The sequence below is a fragment of the Carcharodon carcharias genome, chromosome 20, assembly GCF_017639515.1.
Source record: "Carcharodon carcharias isolate sCarCar2 chromosome 20, sCarCar2.pri, whole genome shotgun sequence".
Classification (NCBI taxonomy): Eukaryota; Metazoa; Chordata; class Chondrichthyes; order Lamniformes; family Lamnidae; genus Carcharodon; species Carcharodon carcharias.
This window is the reverse complement of record NC_054486.1, coordinates 32,742,587-32,755,368: the sequence shown is the minus strand read 5'-3', so window position 1 is coordinate 32,755,368 and position 12,782 is coordinate 32,742,587. Positions and strand designations below refer to the sequence as shown.

The 12,782-nt window shown below is 44.8% G+C and overlaps 1 protein-coding gene across 1 annotated transcript in view; it reads left to right on the top strand.

Moving 5' to 3' along the window:
- sptbn5 (spectrin, beta, non-erythrocytic 5) overlaps window positions 1–12,782 on the top strand; it is a 283,694-nt gene that overhangs the window by 81,115 nt on the left and 189,797 nt on the right. Inside the window, exons 21-26 of the mRNA XM_041214166.1 lie at window positions 460–559; window positions 2,242–2,412; window positions 4,990–5,154; window positions 7,131–7,357; window positions 7,761–7,947; window positions 8,416–8,616. Of these exons, the coding sequence (XP_041070100.1) occupies window positions 460–559; window positions 2,242–2,412; window positions 4,990–5,154; window positions 7,131–7,357; window positions 7,761–7,947; window positions 8,416–8,616 (1,051 nt within the window). The remainder of the gene's footprint in view (window positions 1–459; window positions 560–2,241; window positions 2,413–4,989; window positions 5,155–7,130; window positions 7,358–7,760; window positions 7,948–8,415; window positions 8,617–12,782) is intronic.

Genomic DNA, 12,782 nt, shown 5'->3' with positions numbered 1-12,782 from the left:
TACAATGCCAAGAGCCTGCATTTCTTAGAATATAGGTTTGCCAGAATAATGATTACACTTCAGGAGTGTTTCATGGGTTGCAAAACATTTCGGGATAACCAAAGGTCATTATAGGCACTATATAAATGTAGGTCTTTCTATTTCCCCATTATTTTCTGGACTTTTTCCAGGAGCAAATTGTGGGAAAAATAGAACTTTCATTTAATATGGCACCTTTCATATCCTCAGGACCTCCCATTCTAATTCACAGGCAATAAATTACTGTCAAAGTTACTGCTGTCATGAAGGCAAACTCAGAAGCCACTTTTGAGTGCAGCAAAGTCCTTCAATGATCAATGAGGTGAATGAACAGTCACTCTGTTCTGGTGGTGTTGCTTGTGCTCTGAATTGTGGAGATCTTGTTCTGAATTGTTTGGCAGCAGATAATGAGCTGTGTGCAATATTTCTCTTTATGCCTAGGATCCAGAAGAGGGTGTTTCTGATCAACGACAGATGGAATGACCTAAACTGGAGCAGTGACTTTCGGAGGAACAGGCTGTTCCAGTCACAGAAACTCCAGGTCTGTATCCATTCCAACAGTTTGATTGATTTTACTTGTACAAAAGAATGACGTTGCATTTCTGTAGACATTTCAGAACCTAAGAATAGCCCTAGGCACTTCACAGTAAATTAATTACTACTTTTTTTGAAACATAGTCACTGTTATTATGTAGAGTCAGCAGTCATTTTGGTCGAGAGTTAAGTGAAATTAAGCAGTATGGAAATCAGTGAGGAAAGGAAAGGGATCAAGCACAAATCTCAGAGGGAGATACTAAGTATTTACAAGGCACAGTTATGGACACATCTGAAGTACTGGGTACAATTCTGGATACTGGTAACCCACACCTGGAATACTTGATATAATACTGGACACCAGTACCCTACACTTGGAGCACTGGGTACAATCTCAGGGTTATTATACCACGGTAAGAAGGTACAGCTGTTGGATGCAGAGTAAGGAAGGAAACCAAACTGATTCCAAGCTATGGTATCTAAGCTTTGAGGAGAAGGTGAGGAGGCAATGGCTCAGGGGAGAGATTATGAAAGTTTTTAGCATCCTTAAGAGATAGGTGAATTGAACCTGATAATATGATTGGCATTGTCACAAACTCATTGACCAGGACCAGGATTTTCACCTCGGCGATTTGGGGGTAGGGCCCGGTCGCTGAGGGGAAAGTGATGCGGGATGACGTCGGGAGGAAGTTTATGTGTTCTTTATTAACTTGTCCCATCCCATGTGATATTGTCACATGAGGGGGACATGTTAATAATTTTTTAATTTCTCTATTTTTATTGTATTTTTCACTGTCAGTAAACTCCCTGGGACAGGACTTTGCCTCAGGGAGTAGTGCGCTCTTTCATGCGCATGTGTGAAAGAGCGCACTTTCACAGATGGGGATTCCCTCCCCCCACCCCCGCCCGAACAGCAAGTGCATAGCGCTTCCTGTTGGGGATGCTGCTGGGCGGGCCTTAATTGGCCTGCCCACTTAAATGGCGGAGGGCCCTGTTTCAGTGGCGGGGGTTGGCTGGCCGCCCGCCGCTGAGCCGGTGGGGCCCGCCCGCTATCCAAGGGCAAGACTCTGCCCCAGGTGTTTTGAGCTGAAACTTAAAAGTGGGAAAGTGCACATAGGAATAGGAAGCCATTCAGCCCTTCAAGCCTGTTTTACTATTCAATCAGACAATTTCTGGACACAACTGCACCTCAGTTCCAATTATTCACTTTTATTCCACACCCTTTACTTAGCAAACATCTTTCAATCTCAGTTTTGAAATCTTCATTTGATCCCCAGCCTCAACAACCTTTTGAGGACACAGTTCCAGATTTCCACTGTCCTTTCTATTAAAAAGTGTTTCCTGATGTCCTCATTGAATAGCTTAGCTTTAATTGTAAGGTTAGATCACTTGGTTCTGAACTCCCCTGCCAGAGAAAAGTATTTCTCTCTGCTGACCATTTCAAACCTTTAATCATCTTAAACATCACCTCTCAAGCTTCTAAACTCATGGGAATAAAAACCTGGCCAATGCCACCTGTCATCACAACTTAATGCTTTTAGCCCTAACACTATTCTGGTGAATTGGTGCTGCACCCCTCCAAGGATACATATCATTCTAGGTGCAGTGAGCAGAACTGAGCACAGTACTCCAGATGGAGTCTGATCAAGGCAGTAATCCTATTTTATTCCTTTATTTCTATCCCTCTAGGAATTTTATAGAGATGTAGCTGAGCTTTTAATGTGGATTGATGAAAAGTATGAAATTGCCTCAGATGAATCGTATCGAGACCCAACGAACATCCTCCGCAAACTGAAGAGACACGAGGCTGTGGAGAAGGAAGTGATGGCAAACAAAGTTCGAGTGGAGGACCTGAAGAAGGTGCAGCTGCTGCAATCCAGTTAACAGAGTATTCCTTAATGCACACCCCATTGTCAGCCTTTCACTCAGAGACTTGTAGGAAATGCATATTGCAGTCGTGAGTGCTCACCGCAAACACCCACCTCTGTGGTGGAATATTATGCATCAGGGCAAAATACAGAGTTAGTTAATGCTGCCTGTAACCCTCCTATCAGAGGGGCAGCCGACTCATTGAGTGATACTGGGTCTCATATCAATGGGGTAACTACACCATGTGATACTAGGCTATCAGGATCAATGGGGTAACCATACCATGTGATACTAGGGTATTAGTGTCAATAGGGTAACTATACTGTGTGAGTCTGGGGTATCAAGGTCAACGGGGTAACTGCACCTTGTGATAGCCAAGTTCCAGGGGCTCCATTACACAGTTTTCTGGATCATCTGGTTTCTGTTACTTCATCCAACCTGCTGATCTTGTGTTTGTCCAGGTGAATATTCCTTGATGGATATTTGACCATAAGGGGCATCGCAGACTTCCCTATTTATTCCTTTATTGTTTAGAATTACATGGAATCTCCAGCATAGAAACGACCATTCAGCCTAACAATTTGCTGCTGGTGCATGACTGCATATAAACCACGTTTCCCCTTATTAACTTTAATTTATCAGCGTATCCGTTTATTTCTTTCTCCCTCACATATTTATCTAGCTTTCCATTAAATGGATTGATAGTATTCAGTTCAATTACTCTGTGGTAACATTTTCCAACATCTTACCACTTAATGAGTAAAGAAGTTGCTCCTGATTCCTTATTGGATTTATTGGTGACTATCTAATATTTTTGGTCCCCAGATTTGGACTCACCCACAAGTGGAAACATTTTCATTGATGAATAGAGATGTACACAGTGACAGACAAACACACACACAAAGGGAAACACACACACATGCACATACACAGAGGGACAGAAAAATACTCGATAAAACTCAGAAATTTTCAGAAGGGATAAAATGAATGAGATTTTAAAAGCAGCACCTCAAATGTAGTAATCTCAAGATTATTCCCAGTGATATATGGCAGTGAGTATGGAAACAGGAAGATGTTGCAGGTGAATGTGTGGCTACAGAACTGGTGAAGGAGGGAGGTTTCAGATTTCTGGGGCATTAGGACCAGATCTGGGGGAAAAAGGGACACCTGTAAACAATGTACAGGCTGCAGCTGAACAGAGCAGGGAGCAATATTCTGTCTCAGATGTTCTGTTGGGGAGGGTTTAAACTAGTTTGGCAGAGGACGGAACCTAGAAAATAGCTGAAAGGAGCAGCAATGAGATCAGAGGACAAGGAGATGGGGGGACAATTTTAATCCCCAAAAATTAGGTGAATTTGGGTTGGAGTGTGTTAAAATGTTAAAAATCTGAGTTTTGCCTCTTAGCCCCCCAACTCCTGGCTTTAACAAAGGCAGATAAGTTGGGGGGGTGGGAGCGTGGGGTGCGGGCAATCAACTGACTCTCAGGAGGCATCTTAATCAATTAAACACTATAATGAGGCTGCATGTCTGCTGAGTTTTCCTGGCCTCGGGCTAACTAAAGGGTAGTGGGCCTGCTGTCTTTCCTGTTATCTGTTGAATCCAGTTCAGCTCCTTCATCCTCCCTTGTAATCAGATAACCCCACACTCCCAATCCTAATTCCCCCAGATCCTTCTGATCTCTCCTGCCTGACTCATATAATGCCCGTCCCTCCTCTTGATCCGCCTCCTCTTTCCAACCTTTCCAAATTTTCTCTCCCTTCTCTCTGCTTCTTGACGGTAGACTGGTGCTGAGCTCCTACCCGTCCGCTGTGGTTGAGAAACCAAGATGAACAATGCTAATTAGGAAAAACTCAGCAGGTCTGACAGCATCTGTGGAGAGGAACACAGTTGACGTTTTGAGTCCGTATGACTCTTCAGTCATACAGACTCGAAACGTTAACTGTGTTCCTCTCCGCGGATGCTGTCTGAGCTGCTGAGTTTTTCCAGGTATTTTTGTTTTTGTTTCAGATTTCCAGCATCTGCAGTATTTTGCTTTTATCTTAACGCTAATTAGGTCCTGTTGTTAAATTCAGCAGGATTTTCAGCAAATCTGATCTTCCAGGTTTCCCAACCTCAAAGCAGCCACTGTCCCCACCCCCACCGCTTGCTTCCCATCTTCAAATGAATATGCAGCCCTTCTAAACAGCAGTAAAGTTAGTAATATCCAAAAGTTGCAGGGACCAAATTGAGGAAAGTAGCAGCAGTGCTACAGGAGGTATTAAATTATATGTATATCAATGATCGTAGTGTAACTAATATGGTTGGTGAGCTGTAGGCACAAAATGCTACATGGGATTATGAAGTGGTTGTATTTAGAGACACGGCTCAAACAAGACTAGGAATAATATTCCTGGTTACCAAGTATTCACGATATGTCGAGTGGCCTCCTTCTGTGCTGTAAGTGTCTATGATTTTATAATAAGATGTGTAATCTAATCTTGTATGACAGTGATGAAATGTTTAGTGATGCCTGTGTTACTGCATATGTCTATATTGTATTTCAGACATGATTTGTATTTTCACCATTAGACAGGCAACAATCTTATCCAGGAAAAGCATTACGCCAGGGACGATGTCAAATCCCGACTTGTGGCATTGATGGAGAAGTGGACACAGCTCCGCAATAAGCTGGTGGAGCGTGGGGACAAAATGAGGCAAGCTGGACAACAGGAGCAACTCATGGAGCTATTGCAGGTGCGCAGGTGTTTAACATGGAGACATGGGTACTGTACCAATCATCAGTATTGGGCACTGTCTCTCGGGGTGAAGTTTCAAAAATTTGTTTTATGGGATGTGGTCATCACTGGCTAGGTCAGCATTCATTGCCCATCCCTAATTACCCTTGAGAAGGTGGTAGTGAGCTGCCTTCTTGAACCACTGCAGTCCATGTGGTGTAGGTACACCCATAGTGCTGTTAGGGAGGGAGTCCCCGGATCGACAATGAAGGAACGGTGATATATTTCCAAGTCAGGATGTGAGTGGCTTGGAGGGGAACTTGCAGATGGCAGTGTTCCCATGTATCTGCTGCCCTTGTCCTTCTAGATGGTAGCGGTCATGGGTTTAGAAGGTGCTGCCTAAGGAGCTTTGATGAGCTTCTGCAGTGCATCTTGTAGATGGCACAACCTGCTACCACAGTTCATCGGTGGTAGAGGGAGTGAATGTTTGTGGAAGCGGTGCCAATCAAGCGAGGTGCTTTGTTCTGAATGATGTCAAGCTTCTTGAGTGTTGTTGGAGCTGCACTCATCCTGATTGGGCCTTGGAGATTGTGGACAGGCTTTGGGGATTCAGGAAGTGAGTTACATGCCGCAGGATTCCTAGTTTCTGACCTGCTCTTGTAGCCACAATATTTATATGGCTAGCACAGTTCAGTTTCTCAGTAATGGTAATGCCGTTGAATGTCATGGAGCAATGGTTAGATTCTCTCTTGTTGGAGCTGATCATTCCTGGCACTTGTGTGGCATGAATGTTACTTGCCACTTGTCAGCTCAAGCCTGAATATTGCCCAGGTCTTGCTGTATTTGAACATGAACTGCTTCAGTACCTGAGGAGTCGCGAATGCTGCTGAACATTGTGCAATCATCAGCGAATATCCCCACTTCTGACTTTATGATGGAAGGGAGGTCATTGATGAAGCGGCTGAAAATGGTTGGGCTGAGGACACTACTTTGAGCTACTCTGAGCAATGATGTCCTGGAACTGAGATGATTGGCCTCCAACAGCCACAACCGTCTTCCTTTGTGCTAGGTATGACTCCAACCAGCGGAGAGTTTTCCCCCTGATTCCCATTGACACCAGTTTTGCTAGGGCTCCTTGATGCTACATTCAGTCAAGTGCTGCCTTGATGTCAAGGGCAGTCACTCTCGCCTCACCTCTGGAGTTCAGCTCTTTTGTCCATGTTTGAACTAAGGTAGGAACCATGCTGAGGATTATGATGAGTGGGGTGTTGTCTTCCTTTCAGTTGGTTCATGTGAGATACCTGTGGAAACAGAAGGGCAAGGTTAAAATGTTGCCTGTGTAATATTCACTCCATTATTTACATAGAAGTACATTAGGCTGTGGCATTGTGCTTCAGAATATTTATAAAAAGACCAAATATATATTTTCACAATGTCCTAAAGCACTTTAAAACCAATGGCATACTTTAGAATGGTGCCAGATAACTTTTTTTATTGATGCTTTTTGAGGGATAAATATTGACCAGGTTACCAGTGGAACTCTCCTGCTCATCTTTGAATTGTGCCACAAGATCTTTTGCATCCATTTGGGAGGGCAGACAACCTTCGGTTTTAAGTCTCATCTGAAAGATAGCATCTTCAACTGCACAGCACTCCTTCAATACTCCTCCTCCAATAGTGCAGCATTCCCTCAGTAATGCTCCTACAACAGTCCACCACTCCCTCAGTACGGCTGCTCCAAGAGTGCAGCACTCCATCAGCACTGTTACTCCAACACTCTCATTGGTGATACAGTGGAAAGAGGAACCATGAATTTAAGATAAAATCTTTATTTTGTAAATTAACAACAAATAATAAAATCCATTTTGCGTCTTATAGATTGTGATTGTGCTGCATACTGCGATGTAGGGTCTGACTGATACTATTACTAATCTATCAGTGTTTGATTGTGATTTTATTTCTTCTGTTTCTTTCTGTCTCTATCTAATTTTCTAGGATGCCAAAGCAAAGCTTGAACAGATTGAGAAGATGCTCCAGAACAGCGATACGGGTCATGACCTGCGGAGCAGCCGACTCCTGCTCAAGGAACACCATTGGCTGGAAAGCAACATGTGTGAACTCGCAGAAAAAATGAATGGCATTGTAAATCGGGCCAAGAAGGTGGCGACAGATCACTTTGACTCACAGAGTATACTGGAACAGACTCAGAAACACCTGGAATGGTGAGACTTGTGCTTGGACTGGGGGAGATTGAAATGGGAAGACCGGAGCTTGGACTGAGGGATGGTGAATTGGGGAGACTGGTAGACAGTAGAGTGGCAAGGGGAACTGAAGGAGCAATCACTAATGGCTGCCATCTATTGACTTCCCCTTAAAGGCTCCTGTGTTGAGCTGGCCGAGGTTTGGAGGGTGCATCATAGCAAAATCACTCCCTAACCCCTTCATGGTCTTCCCATCACCAACACAGAGTCTGTTCTCTGCTTGATTTCTGACTTTTGTCTGAAATTCCAACTCCCCTGTTTAATCACAAAAACCATTGCTTTTGAAAGGTCGTAGGATCAATTATTTCAAAGTTCAATGATTATTCCCTCTCATTCCTTGCTCCCCCACTCCCTTCCACTGTAGGTTTGAATCACTCCAGAACCCACTGGGACAGCGAAGGAAAGTTCTGGAAGCGACAGTGGCTCTGTATGAGTTCTACCACTACAGTGACCTAGAGTTGAAGTGGATTGCTGAGCGCATTCCAGTCGCCAAGTCGGGCAACTGTGGCAAATCACTGGACACGGCACAAAGCCTGCTACTGAAGCAGAAGGTAAGGTTTATCCCTTTGTTAGCCTGGCCCTGCTCCTGCAGACTCAGGCTGATAACAGGCAGGTCCTGCTGCTGGGCACGTTTGGTATTTTTGCTTGGCTGCAGGGCCTGGTGTTCGCAGGTTGGAGAACTTTAATGTTCAGGTCCTGCAGCTGTTGTGTTGCACATCTCTGGGTACATACCTCAGAAATGTAAGTTCAACACAGTTGGACAGTAACAAGCTGTACTGTGCTATATTATTGGATGCTGGATGGGGGTCAGTAGAGTAATGTGCTACATTGGACACTGAAATTGGGGGCGGTATAGTAATATGTTGTGTAATGGTATCCTGGAATGGGGGTGATCACCTCTTCCTTCCTCCCTCCATCCCCCACCTCCCCAAATGCTACTTACCACTCTTTCTCTTCCTCCCCATGTAGGCCTGAGGTATTGAGTCCTTCAGTAACCATGACCTTTCTTCCTGCTGCAGGAGCTTCAGGTTGAAGTGAACACTCACACACAGCAAGTCCAGAAGGTGTTGGAGATCGGCAAACAGATGATCAACTCCCAGCACCACATGGCCCAGGGCATTGCGGGCAAGTGCAAGGAACTGCAGACCTGTTGGGAGGAGCTGGAGTGGGCCTGCGACGACAGGAGGAAAAAACTACAGCATTCAGTGCGGTTCCACCAGGTAGGTTCAGGAGAAGAACAGATTGTGATGGGAAAAGAGTAACTGGGGCAATCAGCCCCTGCATGAGCTCATGGATGCTGGATATGGATGCAGATGGATGTAGGCTCCATTCATCTCCCCAGTAACTACCTACCCAAGGCTGAACAAGACTGTTCACAGCCATGGTGTCATATTTGAAGCTGACCACATATCCTTGCCATCTAAGACCACCTATTTCCACCTCTGTAACATTGCCCTACTCTGCCTCTGCCACAGCTCACCTGCTGCTGAAACCCTCATCTACACCCTTGTTACCTCTAGACTTTTTCAATGTATTTTTGGCTAGCCTCCCATGTTCTGTAGACTTGAAGTCATTTAAACTCTGTTATCCATGTCTTAACTTGCACCAAGTCCCTTTCAGCTATCATCCTTGTGCTCACTGACCTACTTTGGCTCCCAGTCAAACTACACCTCGATTTAAAATTCTCATCCTTGTTTTCAAATCTCTCCATGGCCTTACCTCTCCATATCTCTGTAATCTCTTCCAGCTCCCTCTGAGATATCTGTGTTCCTCTATTCCTGGTTTTGTATCCCAATTTAAGTTGGTCCACTATTGGTGGGCAAGCCTTCAGCTTCCTAGGCCCTAAGGTCTGAAATTCCTTCTTTCAACACACCTTAAAATCTACCTGTTGACCAAGCTTATGGTCATCTGCCCTAATATCGCCTTATGTGGCTCAATGTCTAATTTTGCTTCGTAATGCTCCTATGAAGCGCCTTGGGATGTTTTAGTATGTCAGAGGCCCTATAGAAAGTACAGGTTGTTGTTAGAAAACAATCAGGGCTGCTCACACCCAGTACCAGATTGTCCTTTTGAGATTTCCAATCTAAGTCATTAACAGTGGCCAAGAATTTCCACCATGCGGGAACACTTCAGGAAAGAGTCCTGCAGAGCCCAGTGGAGTGAGGTAAAATGTTCTGGCCACTGTAATAAATCAGGACCATTCTGCGCTCAAGAATAATGATAAGGCACCAAATCACAGATATTGTGGCACATGATTTGCTGAATTACATTTGGTTATCTTTAACCATCTACCCGCAGTCTGAACAGTTGCCAGAGAGCATTGCCATGGAAACATATCCTTCCTGATGAGTGCTTTGCTGGCATCATTACTTGGTACTTTGGAAAATGGGAATGCCAATTGATTAGCACATTTCATGGTAGTTTATTAGGGCAGTTATACATACTGGAGTTCCATTTTCCACATGTCTAGCCATGGAGTAAATACACCTCCCTCCTCACAGCAGCCGGTATACATGGAGCTGCAGGCTGGCAAGACTCCATGTCCCAATAGACTACATCCTAGAGTCATAAAAGAGGTGGCTAATGAGGTGATTGATGTGCTGGTATTAATTTTCCAATATTTGCTAGATTCCATCAGATTGTAAAGTAGCAATATAACCCCTCTATTCAAGATGGGAGGGAGGCAGAAAACAGGAAACTATAGGCCAGTTAGCTTGACGCCTGTCGTAGGGAAGTTATTAGAATTAATCATTAAGCAGGTTATAGCTGGGCATTTAGAAGAGCTCAAGGCAATAGGGAAGAGTCAGCATGGTTTGTGAAGGGGAAATCATGTTTAACCAATTTATTGGAGTTTTTTGAAGGAGTAACGTGTGCAGTGGATAAAGGCATACTGTACTTGGATTTCCAGAAGGCATTTGATAAGGTGCCACATCAAAGATTATTATGGAAAATAAAAGCGCATGGTGTAGTAGTTAACATATTAGCATGGATAGAAGATTGGCTGGATAGCAAAAAGCAGAGAGTATGCATAAATGGATCTTTTTCTGATTGACAGGATGTGACAAGTGGAGTCCCACAGGGGTCTGTAATGAGGCCTCAACTTTTTACGATTTACATCAATGACTTAGTTGAGGGGAGTGAAGACATGGTAGCTAAATTTGCAGATGACACTATGATAGGTAGGAAAGTATGTTGTGAAGATGACATGAGGAGGTTGCAGATGAATATGGATAGGTTGAGTGAGTGGGCAAAGATCTGGCAAATGGAGTTTAATGTGGGAAAATGTGAAGTTGTTCACTTTGGCAGGAAGAACAAAAAAGCAGAGTATTACTTAAATGGAGAATGGCTGTATAATTCTGAGGTGCAGAGGGATCTAGGTATTCTAGTCACAAAAGTTAGTATGCAGATGCAGCAAGTAATGCTATCCATTAATACAAGAGGGATTGAACATAAAAGTAAGGATGTTATGCTTCAGTTTTGCAGCGCATTGGTGAGACTGCAACTCGAATACTATATGCAGTTTTGGTCTCCTTATTTAAGAAAGGATGTAAATGCATTGGAGGCAGTTCAAAAGAGGTTTACTAGATTGATATCTGGAATGAGTGGGTTTACTTATGAGGAAAGGTTAGACAGACTGGGCTTGATTACATTAGAATTTAGAAGAGTGAGGGGTAATTTGATTGAAGTGCACAAGATCCTGAACGGGCCTTGACTAGGTGGATTTCGAAAGGGTATTTCCTGTTGTGGGTAAGTCCAGAACTAGGGGGCACTGTTTTAAAATTAGGGGTCGCCCTTTTAGGACAGAGATGAGGAGATTTTTTTCTCTCAGAGTGTTGCGCGACTTTGGAATACTCTGCCTCAGAAGGTGGTGGAGGCGGGGTCATCGAATATCTTTAAGGCAGAGATAGATAGATTCCTGTTAGGCAAGGGAATCAGAGGTTATCAGGGTCAGATGGGAATGTGGAAATCGAAACACAAGAAGATCAGCCAAGATCTTATTAAATGGCGGAGCAGGCTCGAGTGGCCGAATGGTCTACTCCTGTTCCTATTTCTTATGTTTTTATGTACATTGCCTTGAGGCAGAAATACCTCACTCCCCACAACAGCAATATATACTCCCTGAAGCAGATGTTCCTCTCTCCCCATTGCAGATTTATGGCAGTATTTTCCATTGTTGGCAGCGGGCGTGTTTGGTGGTGTGAACAGACAATATGGCGAGGAGGCCAAAATCACTTTCATATCATTGTGAAACCAGTTTGTGATTGTCTGCTCCACCCAATGACAGGCCATGTTTCCCACCACTGCACATCGGGAACCTAATTTCAATACTTTAGCATCTCACCATAGGCCCTGCTCACCAGATTCATCCCCCACCACGCTGGATCATCCAGGCACGTCGGTGTTTCATAACTGTCCATAAGCAATATGCACCTGGCAAGCTGCACTTTGCTCGTTACTTCAAGGTTTGTTTGTCTACCTTGCTTCGGGCAGCAATCGCAGTCATCAGTGCCAGGATTCGCAGGCAACAGCACATAACTCTTAGGCAGGCTCATGGGCAGGTCTCTACCTACCAGACCAGCCATAAGCGGTGGTGGCTTTTCAACTGCTGCAGGGCCAGGGCTTGCTTGGGAAAGGGGGAGAAGTGACCTCAGGCAAGGGAAGAGGCTGCAGGGTGAGGACTGTGTTGAGGAAGGGACAGTATCCCAGGGTCTGTGTAGGGACATATGTTAATCTGCACACATGGTCTCAAGATGGTGAGGGCTGAGGAGGCAGGTTCCAGGGGAGATGAGGCCAGATGGAGATGTGAGGGCATGGCTGAGAGAGTGAGTGGTGGTGTTCCTTAAGCTGACAGCAAGTGAGATGCCAGTGAATGTGTGATGGCCTTGTGATTGTGTGAGTTTAGAGTGATGAGATGGTTGCCTTACCCTGGCGGCATAGATGAGATCATTCATCTATTTTCTATGCTAGATGGCCAACCTCTTCTCTGCAGCATTGGCACTGACCACCGCTGCCACCACTCCCCTAGCTGGAGTGGTGAGATTGCTGGGCCTCCTACGGCCAGAATGGGGGTGGAGGACATTATGGCGGGCCTCCAAAAGGCATCCCAGTGACAGGTCACTGAAATCTCCTGGCTTTCAGAGTCATGTCTTCGCTGGGACGGACTGGGCTTCAAGCATTGAGAACTATGTGCATGGCTGCAGTTTGGATATGGCACCCAGAGTGAGGAAGCAGCAAGGTAATGGCATGGCAGGCAACTCAGAAGCCACCCACCTGCAAGACAGTGTGTTTCCTGCGGCTGCATAATTAATGAGGTGGGAAGCAGATGATACAGCATGAAAACCCACCATTTCAGCCGGTGGATAAAAAATCTTTTTTCACACTCACT